Source organism: Excalfactoria chinensis, chromosome Z (genome assembly GCF_039878825.1).
Source record: "Excalfactoria chinensis isolate bCotChi1 chromosome Z, bCotChi1.hap2, whole genome shotgun sequence".
Lineage (NCBI taxonomy): Eukaryota > Metazoa > Chordata > Aves > Galliformes > Phasianidae > Excalfactoria > Excalfactoria chinensis.
In genome coordinates this window covers 67,236,289-67,252,639 of record NC_092857.1, presented here as the reverse complement: position 1 = coordinate 67,252,639, position 16,351 = coordinate 67,236,289, and the positions used below count along the sequence as shown (strand labels likewise).

General features: G+C 41.2%; 1 protein-coding gene across 6 annotated transcripts in view; it reads left to right on the top strand.

The window, feature by feature from the left end:
* PALM2AKAP2 (PALM2 and AKAP2 fusion) overlaps window positions 1–16,351 on the top strand; it is a 245,252-nt gene that overhangs the window by 52,379 nt on the left and 176,522 nt on the right. For all 6 annotated transcript variants that reach the window (XM_072360521.1, XM_072360518.1, XM_072360517.1 and 3 more), the window contains exon 3: window positions 3,365–3,495. In XM_072360521.1, coding sequence (XP_072216622.1) covers window positions 3,365–3,495 — 131 coding nt within the window. The remainder of the gene's footprint in view (window positions 1–3,364; window positions 3,496–16,351) is intronic.

The window sequence follows — 16,351 nt, the reverse complement described above, 5'->3', positions numbered from 1 at the left end:
CTCTCGGTTAAAGAAGGAATAGTTGTAACAAACTGAACGTAGTGTAGCTGATTACTGTACCAGTGAAATGTTGCTTTCTAATAGTAGAACACATTCACATTCCATGATTGGAATGAGCTGTACGAATGCCTGTATATTTGCAGTGGCATAACTGCCCGCTCTTGCAGTGCTCTGCCCTTTCAGCAATGTCTGACTATACAGCATAACACTGGTGCATAGAGAAATTCCATGATGCAGTAGAGAGTTAAGGCATGTATCAAGTAATGTTGGAAGAGCAATGCTGAAATACTAGCATGTGACTGCTTTAATTAGGGACTATTAGTAAAGTATAACACTGTTAACACCGTGTTAACTGGAGGTAGCTCAGCTGGCTAGTTGACTTCAGTCTCCATTCTCACACCAGTGCTCCCTGTTTAGCAGATCTAGGGAACAACTCTTTTTTCTGGGGTAAATTTTGCAAGAGCTTTAGAATATACATAATCCAGATTCATAGCTGTGAAGGACAGATGGCATTGAAACATCTTTTGGTTCCAACCATATCTGGCTCTGTCCTGCATCTGGCAAGCCAGCTTCAGTGCTGACTGCCTCACAGGACTGTTTGGTACACAAGAGCTGTGTCAAACCATCGCCCACAGTTGTGCCACCAACTCCCTCTTCTGCCCTGTTTGCTCTTTTTCTCTTCAGATATGTCAATCTTCCTTCCAGGTTTCTCATGAAAATGGCCTGGAAAATATTTGCTTGAGATTTTTCTGGTTCAGTCTACTGCCTGAGTGCCATGCCAACAATACGGCAGAGGAGAATAGGTCAGAAAACCAGCAAACCTGTTGTGCCCAGTCCCCCAAAGTGTGCCTACATGTTTTTTCTGTTGTGTTTGCAGTGCGTATGTAAATACATGTAACCTCAACTTATTGGCAGATAGATTTGCTGAATTTTAGGAGGTGGTCCTCATAAATGTTTCCATTTCACAGAGTTTTCTTGTATGGATTCTTTGGCATTGTATTTAATGACTGCCTTCATTTTCACCTTACAAAGGGGAGCTAAAACCATCAAAGCTACCAGTTTTTCTGGTTTAGGCAGAAGATGCTGACATTTCAATCAAGAGGGAGGATTTTCAGTAGTTCATAGATTCTTGTCCCTAAGTATGTCTTTAAAAGATCCCATTGATGCTTTCCAGTTTCAAATACACACTATTAATAGGTCAAAAAAAGAGGTTTCTGGGAGGAAGAAATCATGTGAGTTTGTAGCTCATATGTTTCACATAAACAAAGGCCAAAAGAAAATCTGCAAAAAATATGGGGGTTGGAACTTCATGATCCTTGAGGTCCCTTCCAACCCGGGTCATTCTGTGATTCTGTGAAAATATCTTTCTTGTTGTTTGTACTAAAGAGGCTGGCCTCTCCTACCAGAACACTGTCATGCAAATTCTGTAAAAACACACTGAAAAAAGCCTGAATTTTATCCTCCTATAGTAAATGAGGAGTGACTAGAAGCTAAATGTCCCTTGATCTGTCCAAACAGCACTTTACCAAGGACCTTTTTAGGATTTCTGGAACCATATCTATGAGGGATTTTAAAGAGAAGGCTGCCTTCATTTTTAGAGTTTGATCATTAGAATATGGAGCTTTTCTCCAACAGAGCATCACACAAAGTCTCAGATTTGAGGCCACAGCTGATACATGTAGCAACATATTTCTGCATCTGCATGCAAAAGATGCATGCAGCAACACATTTCTGCATGCTGCATTCCATTTTAAAGAAAAGACATACCATTTCTAAGGAGCAATCAGCTTTCATACTGGTATGAACTGAATGTACTGCAGAAGGTACTCTTCTGAGCTGTGGTGCAAAGACCTCTTAAATGCATTGCACCCAAAAGATGTGAAGTCATGGCTTGCAAATCCCTCTTTGACTATCGTACTCTGATTTTCTGCATGTCTGGAGGTCCTCCACAGAGAGGACAATAGAGTAGTGCCATTGGGCTGGAGGAGATGCTGAGCTCCTCTATGTCAGCAGTTTTGTGGCTTCAAGCAAAAGGCCCACCAGGATATCTTACTACCAGCCCACAAGAGATGCTTGGAAGCACTAGTAGGTGATAGTGACAGCAAAAGGACTAATGAAATGCAGAAGTTGTGGCTGAAGATAAATGTCCTTAATGTTTTATGAACACCTCAAAGGCCACAGCAGCTATGAGTAAATCTGAGACTTATCCACTTGTCTTTTGTTTTGCTCTTTGTCTGCTGCCTTATTAAAATGTAATTGCTTTATGTCAAATAGGCTATGTAGAGACAAGAATAGCTTGTACATAGATACTATGTCTATATATATACTGGAGAACTAACAAAGCTCAGTCTCTCATGTCAGAAAGCTTTCTATTTTGGGCTGGGTTTGAAACCTACTTTTGGTGGTGAGTGTATTCTCTTTGTACGTAGTTTGCAAAAATCAGATTCTCTTCCACCTACAAATACCTCATTGAAAACACCGACAACGTACATTCAATCAGCCTCTAAAATTTGATTCCTTTGAACTGATGATTTTTTTAGACTTCTCTGGATAGGATTCACACTTTCACATGCCTCCTGAGCAAGCATTTCCAACCACTTTGGAAATTCAGAATCAAGGCTCCCCTCTCTGGCCAAGGCAAGAGTTAGTTTGTCAGTTCTCTGGCTGACCAGTGTTTCTACCTCTCCTATCCCCTCTTGCCAAGTCCCAAAGCCCAGCATGGCTTTGAGCTGTTGTTTTTTCTTTCAGCAAGAGAGCCCTATGAGACCATGTCCTGTCAGTATCCCCCGGGATGGATTTGGCCAAGATATGCAGGCTGATGGGCTGCTGAAAGGATTGCTTGGCAACAGTGCATCTCTCTGGCTCATCTCCCTGGGGGTGAGCCACAGCTCTGTCACACAGTGGCTAGGAGAGGTTCCTGCCATGTTTTTGGTGTAGAAAAACACTGCAAAACACCCCAGAATTCTTTCCCAGGGCATAAGTTATCACTATTTTCTGTAGTAGTGCTGCATCCTTGTATACACAGCACTTCTGACAGACTTATATTTGTTTGTCTAAGCTTTTATTCAAAGACTTAAGCTCTTGCAGAACTGGCTTATTTGGGTGAATTAAACTCCTGTTTCTATTAGGAGCAAAAAATAATTTCAAATTAAGGAACTGATGGCAAGCACAATGTATACTGTAAAACCAATTCTCTTAAATTTGCATAAGCATCTAACAGACTCCCCAGAATTCATTGCTCAAAGCAGTTGTTTGTAATTCAGTGGGAGTGATCTAAAACTCATATGCAGAGGTAGCTACTTCTCAGTCTTAAGGTAGTTATTTTCCCATCCATTGCTAAAGTTTTTGTTTTTCTCCCTGATAGTCAAAAGCTCTTCGGGAAAAATGGCTGCTGCAGGGAATTCCTGCTGGCTCTGCAGAAGAAGAAGAAGCCAGAAGGAAGCAGTCAGAAGAGGATGAGCTGAAGGTGAAAAAGCTGGAAGAAAATATACACAGGTACAGACAGTTTCCTTTTGTTTTGCATAAAAATAGTCGCTTCAATTAAGGTTAGAAATATTCCTAACTCATGCCTCCATCCCCATCCCTGGTGGCAGCTAACAACCCTGTCTCTTACAGGGAGGCTGTAAGAGACAGGCAGACATACAGCCCAAAATGCATTCTCCCAGACTTCCATTGTTGTCAAACTAGAATTAAACTCAGACTGATTTTTCCCACGAGTGAGCTAAAAAAGGGGCTGAGTTCCCCCTTCAGATGCAGTTGTATGACTCAGTTAACACTTGTGAGATTCTCCATTGCTTTACACCTCCTACAGCCAAAAGGAACTTCAAAGAGTGGAGGTACTCTTCTGCACTCACTTTTCTTCTGTGCAAATAGCTTTTCAAAATGCAATAGCAGATGCCATCATCAGAACAAATATCTACAACTTTCCTAAGCAAGTCCTGGGTTTTAGAATTTCTGCCTTTTATCAGTTCACCATTGCACTCTAAATTAATGTTTGTTCTCCTTTAATATGCATGTGTGTTTCCCTATTTTACTCCAAACAATGGATTGTAAAGCTCTTAAGGAAAATGGTCTTATTCCTCACAAAACAGACTTGAGGACTGCTCTTTCTGCCAGTTAGGCTGTGTGAATTTAGGGTTTTTTTTCAGCTAACAGAATACTGGTAGAAAGTTGGTCAGATCCGGTGTCACAGATTCTACAAATCTACCAGCTGAAACATGTATGTGGGAAAATAAGACCAGAAGTCCACGGGTTGAAGTATTAGACTGGAATCATAGAATCATAGAATCACTCAGATTGGTAAAGATCTTAAAGATCATCAAGTCCAACCATAACTTTACCATACTACCCTAACAACCCTCTGCTAAATCATGTCTCTAAGCAGATCTGGTCAATTTTGTTTGCTTATGCCAGGTTTCTTGAGAAATTTCTTGGAGAAATTCCTGCAGATGTTTCTCTAGGGATATATATGAGTAGATCCACACTAAGTTCATATGACACTGTGGAAGTAATGGATTAACACGACTGTGAGAGTTGACTCATATTACTGAGCATGTGTGTCATTATTTTATATCTATGGTAACATAAGGCAAGAGAGATTTTTTAAAGTTTCATGCTCTTCTTGATCTTTACTCCACAAATTAATGAAGTAGGTAGGGAGACTACATGGGCTGAAGCTTAAAAGTAAGTACTATAATACATATTTCATCTAGTGGTGAATGTTTCAAAGTGCTAGGTGCCCTGACCTCATCCAACGAAACACTTCAGCATAAACTTAATTTCAGTTATATGAATACCACCACTGAAGGCAATGAAACTTGTGTGATTGTAAGCTTTACATCATAAATTGAAAGAACAGAAAGTAGGTCAAGCAAACTTCTTGTCCCTGTGGTTTCTGATTTTATACTCTTTAACTGCAACTATGAAATAAAATCATTAAGTATTTGGAAGTAATGGAGCTTTCTTCAGATATGGCCACAAATGACAGGTCAGCATACTACCACTAATTTGAAAGGACATTTGTTTGACAGCCTTGCTAGCAAGCCGAAAATCCGTGACATCTTTCTAAGGGAACTCCAAAGAAAGTAAAAACTATTTTGATTTTGATAACACAGTACTACACCTGAACTTTAGGACAGTAGAGATTCAAGTCATTAATTTAATTCCAGTTTATATCTGTGACAACATGATCCTTCGAAACACAGACCATCAGGACAGGCTGAGAAAGAATAGGCCAGCAGGAGATGTAAGAAGATGTCATGTATGTTATCTGGAGGGCTGAAGCAGAATGAACTCATTCTAGGTGCACTGGCTTGCTTCTTGCATGCCACATTTAGGATTTGTCTCTTCTGGAAAACATTAAGTCTTTGCACTCGCTCTAAGAGCAGTATGAAGCTTTCTCACTGAAACCAAAGTCCATCCTCTTCTAGTAACCAGCAACCATGCCCTGCTTTAAGAAGGGGGAACTTGCAGCCACCACCCTCCTCTGGCAGAAGAGCAACCCATCCTGTCAGAGAGCACAATTTCCCCTGCTTATGCTGAAGTGCTAAGGAAGCTACCCTTCTCACATCTGAGTTTGCTACATGAACATCAATGGTGCAAGAGAAATATCAGTCTTTATATGATAAAACATAAGCAGTAGGTCTGCCAATTTGAATGAGCTGCAATACTTAGAGTAGAAAACTGAATGAGATGGTTTTTGAGACCTGAGTAACATCCAGCAGTGAGGACACAGACCCATACAGGACTGAATTATCTGGAAGTACCAAATCTCTCTACCTTAGGGCAACAGTAGAACTGGCTATGGATTTGTATATGGTCTTGAAGGCCTTGAACACACCAGGGATGCTTCAGTTCAGTATTGCTTTTTCTGGCTCCTTTTATGTGACTTGCATATTAAATATATATATATATTATATATATATATATACATATATATATATATATCTTCTGTTGGTTGTACATGTGCTTTTAATGTTTAGTCTTAAGCTAATATAGCCAGTTCTCGTCCATTTGGTAGCTGTTTAATTTTAACTGGGGCAGCAAAAATGCATGAATGTACAGACTACTGTTTGTTTATTAGACTTCCCTGTTATCATTACATGAAAAAGCACACACTTCTGCTCGGAGCCTGCAAGGATATGCACATACAAGTAAACTTACACAAGTAAGTATAATGATTTAATGAGCTTCCTCATCTGTGAAAGTGTTTGGAAGAAGAATGTCTCCATTATTTAGCATTTCTTCGTAACAAGTGACAGAAAAAAATGCCAGCACCATAAAAACAGAAATAAAGCAGAATAGCCCACAGTAAAGAACTTGATACAAATAATTAAATGATATTATGCAGTTATGCTGATAATCACCTACAAGTGTATACAGAAGTGCAAGATGAAGGTGCAAGTTCAAAAGTAAAAGATTAAGATGTAGTCACAGGAACCTCTGTCAGTGGAATGCAGACAATCATCCTTTGATAGCAATGATTAGCTCTTGATCTTTTGAAGCTTATGGACAGTAGGAGCAGTATTTGCATCTTTACATCCAAGAATTCAAAGTGAAAATAGAAGAATAAATAGAGTTGTAGCAAGTTTTGTCCTGGACTCCTGGCACTTATGCTTATCCAACTTGAGGCAGCATGCTGCCTCAAGAATGTTGGCTTCCTTCCTTCCTTCCTTCCTTCCTTCCTTCCTTCCTTCCTTCCTTCCTTCCTTCCTTCCTTCCTTCCTTCCTTCCTTCCTTCCTTCCTTCCTTCCTTCCTTCCTTCCTTCCTTTTTCTTTTTTTTTTTATTTTTTTATTTCTAATTTTTTATTTTCTTTCCAAGTGGTAAGGCTAGTGAACTTAACAGGAAAACTAGATTCTTATTCAACATTAACTGAATCTTAAATGGAAGGTAAGAAAGGCATTACTGCAGCACCAAGCGCATGAAACCTGGCCTCAAGATAGGTGGTACTGTTATACAAATGGCAGAGCAAAGCCAGACGTATACTTGAAATATCTGCTGGCATAAACTGTCCAGAGTCACAGAGAAGTTTTGAAAGTAATTTAGTTTTCCGTGCTCTCACATAGAACCTGGGTCAGTGCTAGAGGAAGGCAGAGTGTCTGTCCTCTGTTTCTTTCCCACTGTATCACAGTGTGAAAATTATCTTCTGCTTTCTGCAGTTGCGTTAGATTTTGAATAAATGCTACCAAAAGAGCAACAAGTGAACAAGAACCACTTTCCCTTCCTTTCATCACAGAACCATACAAACAGGGATTGCTACCCTAACTCTTAACAACCCTCCACTAAAACAGGCCCTGAGTGCCACATCCAAACAGTTTTTTCAGTCATGGACATAAAACGTGTTTTTTAGGATAGCAGTAACATAAATGCCCAGTGAACTTACACAGACATGTTCTCAGTGGTGTGTTGTAGGTGAAACAGGCACTGGAATGTATTGCATACCTCCCATGGCTATTTTTACTGCATGACAGTCTGTTATTTGCAGCAGTGAATGGAAAGTTGGCATTCAACATCTGGGTATTAACAGGCAGCATTCATAGAGCAGAGCAGCCCACCCACAGCCTGCTGTTCCCTCACAACATTTGAAAGGCTACTAAAACTGTTTTGTTTAACTAGATTACATTATAGTATGTGCTGGAGGCCCGTGTTTACTACAAAAGGTGTAGAGTTTTCATTGCTCTAAAACTTTTGTCTGCCACACCAACCTGAAATGCTCTGTAAGAACATATATCTTCACTTAACAGCGGGTACCAGTTTGAGGCACCAGGAATGCTCCTGCTCCATGCTCCTGGAGACAAGAAACTCACAGAGCTAAACCATCAGTAAACCAGTATATTGCACATGCAGCTCCTAACATCTGAGAACACCCTGTGGGTTGGTGGAATGTTTCACCCACTTCATGCCCGTGGCAAGCCATGCCTGTGCAGCTCCAGGAGAAGGGTTCTGATCAGTGATCCTTTGTGAAGCAGAAGCCCTCTATAGGTCTTCTACATGCCAGCGTAGCAGAGGAAGGTCTGTGCTTTGGTCTTTTGGTTGCAAGATCTTTCTTGGGACAAACATTTTCTCACTGGTTGCTGAAGACCTGATGATGTGGACAAGCGGTACATATAAGCTGAAACTACCACCTGCCCAGCATCTCAGAGTGCTGCTGTGCTGCACTTTCCTATACTTATAAAAGTTTGCAAAATATTTAAAGATCTCATGAGCTGAAGAATGCCTTTGGAAGAGACTGAGGGACAAGAAGCTCATACCAGGAGGGTGAGTGGTGCAAGGACTGGAGTGATTACAGTCATCTCTCTTGGGAAAAGTGCAAGGCTCTCTGATGCTCTGTTACTAGAGCTGTGCCTGATGTACTATCTTCTAGACATAAGTCCAAATCAGGGTAGATGCATATCCAAATGGGAGCAAATCTTATCAAAACTGGCAGAATTATTCTTTTCCTTACTTTAGTATACTGGAATCTTTCTTGGTAAATGCTCAAATGTATTAACTGAGAGTCTGGGCTAGACTCTGGGAAGAAAAACCTTTATCTGAGATGCAGGATTTTATTATTTTCTTAACGTACTTATTAGAATCACAGAATGGTTTGGGTGTGAAGGGACCTTTAAGATCACCTAGTTCCAGCCCACCTTCTACAGGCAGGGACACTCTTCACCAGACCAGGCTGACTCAAAGCCAATCCAGCCGGGGCTTTAACACCTCAAAGGAGGGAGCATCCACAGCCTCCATGGGCAACCTGTTATTCTTTGTTACTAACAGACCAGGAGTGTATCACAGAACCATGGCTTTAGCTCACATCTACTTTGAAATCCCTTCTCATTTCAGAGTCCAGCACATAGCAGACATAGGGTTCAGCTGAGCTTATAATCACTGCTGCAGCCTTGCCAGTTTATCTCCTCCTGGTATCCATTCCTTCATTTCTTTCTGAGGGCAGGGCTTCTTTCCTGTTTTTTTCCTAGGATAAAAGGGAAGCATAGCCCAGCATGGGGAGCCATGGCTGTAATTATGTATCTCTTGAAACTGATACTAATAGACTTTCTGTGGCAGAGAGAAAGATAGCATGTGTAAAACAGACATGAGGGCACACCTTCAAAAGAGGGACCTTCAAAAGAGGGATAATCTGATGTCAGAACCAGCTGCTCAGACCTTCCTGAGAGCTGGAGGTGCAAGCCAGAACATGAGGAGGCATAATGGTCTTCTTGGAAAGGTCTAATTGATTTCCCTGCAGTCATACTCTGGGGAGATAAGAACAGTTGCGGAACAGTGTGCTGCTGCAGAGAACGGTGTGCATCCCAGAGCATGGTCCATGTGAGAATAAATGTTTTCAACTTCCACATTGATAGCAGCTGGAGTAGAAGTTCATTGGTAGGGAGAACATTGTTTATTCAGCATTTTGGGTTTTAACTAAAATGCCAGATGAAGGTTGTTAACTGACCTTTGGTCTGCCTCTGCAGACTGCCTGTATGAATAGTTGCAGTCCCCAAGAGTGAAATAACAAAAACATCTCATCTCCAAGCAACCTCTTCTAATTCCGCTCTGCTTATGAGAAAAGATCAAGCTTTCTGCACAGGAGCAGCTTTTTGTGCCCACACCTCACATCTTGTTCTCCACCAAGTCTGATCAGTGTCAGAGTTTGTATGCTGAAGAGGCTCAGATTCCCATTTCAGCAACTCTTAGGAGCTATGGTTTCCAAAACAGCACGTCCTTCTCCACTCCTGAAGCTTTTTCTGGGATGCTTTTCACAGGTGATACATTTCTTAGGAAAATGGGGAATGAAACAAAGTCAGGCTAAAAAACTCAAAAACGGGAAGTCACAGATTTCTGAAGGAACCTACTCTGCAGTGGAATCAGAGTTCCTTAGAATTTGCAGGTTGACCTCAGAAGAGAAATTTATTAAGAGCTGCTGGGTGGCAAAGGGCTTGAGGTTTTTACATAGGCTGTAACATATTCGGAAAAGCTCATTGCTTTGGATCTGAAACTCAGCTCATACTTGGAATAGCAAAATGGCATGCCAACTCTGTAACAGTCACTGAAGTGATGGTTACCTGAATGTGAATGTACAGATATCACACTACTCCTGGGCAATGATAATTTGCAATTATTTAGCAATGATTGTGCCTTTCATAAAGAGGACAAAATGTGACAGTTCAATACTAGTGCAGACTCCCACCACTCCATCTGTGTCTGCTCTCCTCAAATATGGACCTCAATAAACACATCCACGTGTCCTGTCTAGCAGAAGAGAAGATGTAGAAAAAAAAATCCTGATATCCACCACTGCATATCAAGGAATTCCCACCTCATATGTTTCTAACACTTCATCCGTGCCTGCATGTTATAGATTAAACAACATGTTCCTAAAGAAGAAAGTCAAATTTAGGCTTAAAGTCTGCTCTGGACAGAAGCAGTTTTCTGTGAACAAACCTTTTAGTCAAATTAACACTGCTAATCAGCATTAATTACCACATGTATTGAAAGTTCTAATACAGTCGATCACATGCAACAGTCCCTTATAAAAGGGGCAGTTACCATCTCTTAAAGTCATGGGAACAAAGAATACCACAAGTTAGAACGGGCTCATAAGGATGATTGTGTCCAACCCCAGCTCCACACAGCACCACACAAACACAAACCCTGTGTGTGAGAGCAGTGCCCAAACACCCCCTGAGCTTCATTAGGTCAGGGCCATGCCAGCTGCCCTGGTGAGCTGTGCCATGGACACCACCCTGTGCAGCACAGCCTTTCCCTGACCCCCAACCCTCCTCTGACACAGGTCCATGCCAATCTCTTGGGTTCTAATCTCTTGACAAGATGTAGCAAGAAAAGAGCAATTTCAATATTTAGTAAAACAGAAGCTACAAATTCCCAAGTCAGGGTTGTTTGTTTTTTTTTTTGCCATAATAGATGAGACCCTGCAGAAGGCACATCACGTGCAATATTTGGGAGTCTCTTTGGCTTTAGCCTTTCAAAGCTGAAAGTTTCAAATGACTGTCAGTGTGATGCTGTTTCTAAGATGAGGAAGTCTCTCCATTTATTTATTACATGTATTGCATCACCACACTCCTTCTGTGTGCAAAGACATCTAAGATGTTCATGCTTCTTTTAAGTCTAGTGGAACTGACAGGGGTTTCCAGAAGTAGTAAATTGTACAGTAGCTCAAAACATAGAAATTGTTGGCTTCATTATATCTGAATTAAATCTTTATTATAGGTCACATGGGACTGTTTCCCTGAATAAAACAAAAGAGACTAAACTATTTCTTTCCTTGTAAGGGTTAGGTTTATCTCTTCTGGACTTGGGTAATTGGTTGGTTTTCTTGTATATGGAGCTTATCTCAACAGCTCCTTCCAGACAGTGATTTGGAAGTCTATAAGGCACTTCTTAGTGTCTGGAAAATACCAAAATCAAGTCAGTTCTGTATCAGAAAGACATGTTTGCATGAGGGTTACATATGCATGAACAATTGTGAAAAAGATGAGAAAGTTGCAGTGTTCTTTACAAAGAGCAGGCACAGGGTTAGGCAGCAGCCCCAGTTGATTTTGTGTTGGTGCTTCACAGTGATTATTTAGTCTGTGTTCACCTTAAATTGGAGAACTTTCTTTTGCTCTGCCAAACCTTTTTATGTGCTGTGTATGGCAAGGCTCGGATAAACAAAGTACACATGCACTCACACAGATGTGCTCACAGGGCCAGAGAAGACACATCTATGGCTTTGGCCCTCAGTAACTCCCTTCTCCAAAGGCTTGGACTTTGGAGACTATGGACCTGTGTAACTGCAGGAGTTTAAATAAGACATCTCCATTTACATCACTGCCCCCTTACTCAGTGAGGAAAGAACCTCACCTCATAGCCTGTGTAAGCCCATCTCTTCCCCTGAGAATGGCTGCCTCAGTTAAGCATCTCAAGTACAGTGGGTAGATTTTAATCCCTAATGCTTTTTCCCGCTCAGGCATCCTGCACAGAAACACTGTGCACTGTTGTGATGCAAATAGTTATTAATCACTACTTAATAATTTATCTACCTGGAGCATCATCAGTTTGCTTAGTCCGTGCCCTGCCCTGTTCTTGCTCCTGGTTGACAGCACTTAACACACAGTTCTGCAGAGCTGGTGTGGCCCTGTGTAGGCAGAGTCAGAGGAGCAAGGTTCAGTGTCTGGAGCCACCCAGTGGGCACTGCAAGTCTTCGTCTGTCGTTTTTAAAATCCACAGTCTGAAAAGCACATCACTTCCCTACGGGGTTTCATAAACCGCAGTATGAGAATTCTAGGGACAAAATAATGCAGATCCAAAATTGGTGGTCCACAGAAGACAAAGAACGATTGAATATGCTATCAGGAATAACTATTGATAAGAAAGCAACAGCTGTTACCAATTATATTGAGAAGCTGCAAATAAAGAAAGAGGAAAAGCCCCAAGGGGGAGTTTTCCATCAGCATTCAGCAGCACATAATGGTCTGCTGGCATATGTATCACTGTAAAAAAGTGAAAAAAGTGCATTCTGGATAAAAGCTTGTAGTCATCCCAGGGTATGCTGAATGAGTTATATGGTCAGATCAACAATGAAGGACATTAAAAGCACTCAGATCAGAATGTTGCAAATGCAAAACATGTTCATAGTCATGTGCAAAAATGGACTTTGCAGGATGAAGTGATACATGGATCTGAGCTGTGAGACAGAGGAATCAGGTCCCTGAATCAGATTGCTGTAAGACCTCAGATGAGAAAACTGACTTGGTGTGAAGAATGTGCAGAAGAAGAACAAAATAAATTAAATGCTTGAGATAGAGAGGGTGGGGAAAGTGAGAGGTATTAAACATAAAATGGACGTGGATATGAACCATTTCAAAATCAGATTTTCATGGCATCTGCTGTGACCTGCTATTGTTGTCATAGGTGAGAAAGGATTTGACAAGGATGTCAGGTGTACTGCCAAGCAGTAGCAAAAATAAAAATCAAACAGATTTTGCAAAAAAAGCAACATTAAAAAAAAAAATGTGTTCAAGGCCAGATTAAGCAGACCTTTAAAACCAGTCCCTACTTGGCACTTTGGCACTTTGAGTTGTCATTAGAACAAAGAGCACATTGGAAATGTTGGTCAGCAGGGCCAAGAAACTGGAGTAACTCATGACCATAAAATGTCATTAATGTCTACAACGAAAACTTGGATCAGGAGGTAAGGGCCAACTTACAAAACACTGGAGTCAGATTTGGGCAATGTTTATGCTTCTCTGTAGAAGTCCTTTAACTGATGAACAACATCTGATACACAAGGAGTCATAGTTATGAAACAGTAGAAGAGAGATGTACATTGTAAGAAGACTAGCTGGATACTACCCATGAATAAGAAGAATTTGTGGATGAGGGTTTTGAATATCTGAGGTGGCAGTGACATGAAGCTGCTAGGGTCTGAAGAGCCACTTGCTCTACCTCCTGTCCAGCTGTTGGTATGTATCACGACAGACTCACCTTAAAATGGTTAGGGAGTTCATGGCCAGACTGGATGGGGCTTTGAGCAACTTGATTTAGAGGGAGGCATCCCTACCTATAGCAGAGGGCTTGGAACTAGGTGATCTGAAGGATCCCTTCCAACCCAAACCATTATATGAGTCTATAATTCTGTGATATAGGAGTCCTAAAAATATTGGTGAAGTCAGACATAAAAACCCGCTGAAGAAAAAATACTCAGAAAAAATATAAAGCTAAGTCTAAGTGGATCAGCGGTGAGACAGAAATTTCAAAGAGCTGTGAAACTATGGCATAGATTGTGACTGATCTAGAAGACCTGCTAGAATAATACTGTGCTCCCTTTGTACCAAGCACAGGAAAATTCATCTAGTCCTTTGTAAGAAAGATTACATTATGCCTAGTCTGTACTAAAACATTTTATTAATAGGAGCAAGGCTCCCCTTTGTGGATTCATTTTTCACCAGTGTTTCTACCAGACAGTTAAAAAGGATGAGCTCTACAGGTAGAAATTATCATAGCCTTACATAAATACCTCTCTACTGGAAAACATAGTGAAATAAGAAAAGTTGAAAAATAATCTATTCTTTAGGCAATAAAAGCACGTCAGCAGGATAATCTGAAGATAGTAACTGGAAAGAGATACAGGGACTAGGTCTCTGCATCCTCCATTCCTACAGATCAATGCAAGTGTTGCTGAATGTCACTTGGAATGTTTATGAGGGGAGAAATCAGCCATGACAGATTATCCCTGGATTAATTTTTCCCTCTGCCATTGATTTCTTGCATGACCTTTGAGCAAGGTGCATCAATTCTCCTTCTATGTCTCCTGCTCCGGTGCTCCATTTGCGTAATTATCTTCCTCACGCATTTAGTATGAGCTTAGTCTGAGCTGAACACTTTCATACAGGAACTGCTCCTTACTGTATGGAGGAGACTTCACCCATTTCATTTGGATATCATGAATGAATTTTCATTCCTCAGAATTCTTCAGGTTTTCCTCGTTTAATGGTGACAAGCAAAAAATAGGTGCTTACTAATACAAGCAGACTGTGCTGCTGGAGGAAGCACAGGTAAACATCCTTTAGCTGAAAAAAAATTATTCACATTGTGGCTGGATCTGTGCACATAACTAAGACTGTAAATCTGGTTCTTTTTGGTCACACTATTCTTAAGTATCCAAGAAACATGATCTGAAAGAAAAAAGAAAAAAAAAAAAAGAAGGAAGGAAGGAAGGAAGGAAGGAAGGAAGGAAGGAAGGAAGGAAGGAAGGAAGGAAGGAAGGAAGGAAGGAAGGAAGGAAGGAAGGAAGGAAGGAAGGAAGGAAGGAAGGAAGGAAGGAAGGAAGGAAGGAAGGAAGGAAGGAAGGAAGGAAGGAAGGAAGGAAGGAAGGAAGGAAGGAAGGAAGGAAGGAAGGAAGGAAGGAAGGAAGGAAGGAAGGAAGGAAGGAAGGAAGGAAGGAAGGAAGGAAGGAAGGAAGGAAGGAAGGAAGGAAGGAAGGAAGGAAGGAAGGAAGGAAAAGAAAAGGTATTTGGGTGGTGTGTAGAAATTATCACATAAAAATCCTGCTTTAACTCTCTAATATTGAAAGGACACAGATATGTGTGGATATAGTACTCAGCAGTACCTACTGGGTGCAGGCTCTGGAGCCAATGAAGTTCTATGTCATCCAACTGGCTCTTGACTTACACTCTGATGGCACAGAGCAGTTGAGAGAGGATGGAATCCAGACTGAGGCAGCTTTGTCAGTACTTGAGTAGCTGGCTGTACCTTCTCATGGCTGCTCTTGGCCTTCAAGCTAGTTCAGGTATCTTACCAATAAGTTGTATGGTGCTGAAACTGGTGCAGACTTTTATGCTTCAGCACAATTTCATCAAAATCAGAGAGCAGGCTTCAGTGCCAATAGTTATTGCATAACTGATGGGGGACAGGCACAAGCTATGGTATGGTCCTAGCTATTATATGACATCCTATATACAACCATCTAGCTAGTTGGATCCTGTGCTGCTGCAGACTCATTTGCCAGGACTAACAACACAGGGGCTTAGGTGAGTAGAGCTCATCCATCTGTATTGAGATCATCCTGCTGCTGGTGCTGAAATCACCAGTAAGGTGCCTCTTCCCTGTAGAGTAGCACAGCTGCATAATCAAACGGGATGCTTCTGCTGATAATTCCTCGGGGTGTTTTATTTTTTAATTCAGCTGTCAACACACAGTTCCCAAGTGATTAGTTCATCTCTTTAATGTGCTGGCATTTTTCTTATCCTTGCCCATTAGTAACTGGGCTTGTATTATTTATGTCTGAAAGAGCTTCTTTTGGTCATTTGTGTGAAGGAGAAAAAACTGCAGCATACTAAACCTGCAGCACATTTGGATAGCAACACAGAAAATGGCAATGGCATTTCATGGTTTTCTGTGTTAACTAATGAAACATTGATTTTTGTGACTCCCTTTGCTCCTGCTCTCGCTCCCTTTATGCAGCGGTCCAGGAATCCTGTATCACAGTGGAAATAACATACCCAGCATAGAAGAGTTCATCACTCCACTGGGCACTGTGTACAGTGGTAAATGTTCTTTGTTGGAAAGATACCATAGTGTAAGTCAGTAAGGCAAGCCATCACTAGAAAAAGAAAGCAGGAACCAAATGTATAGGTCCTCTAAGCCTCTATCTTGCATACAGGAAGTAAAGTCTGTTACAAACCTGTGGAATTAAACCTCAGCATAGGTCTCCACTGCAGGGAAAAAACAAAATGTGTGTTCTCAGAGAACAGATAACAGAAAGACAAAGAAACACCAGCATGGACAGTCATCTTTGATGGCAGCACAGAAAATGCTGGTAGAGTTACAGGCGGGTTATTTAGGAGGCGTTTCCTCTCAGTAAGCCCATG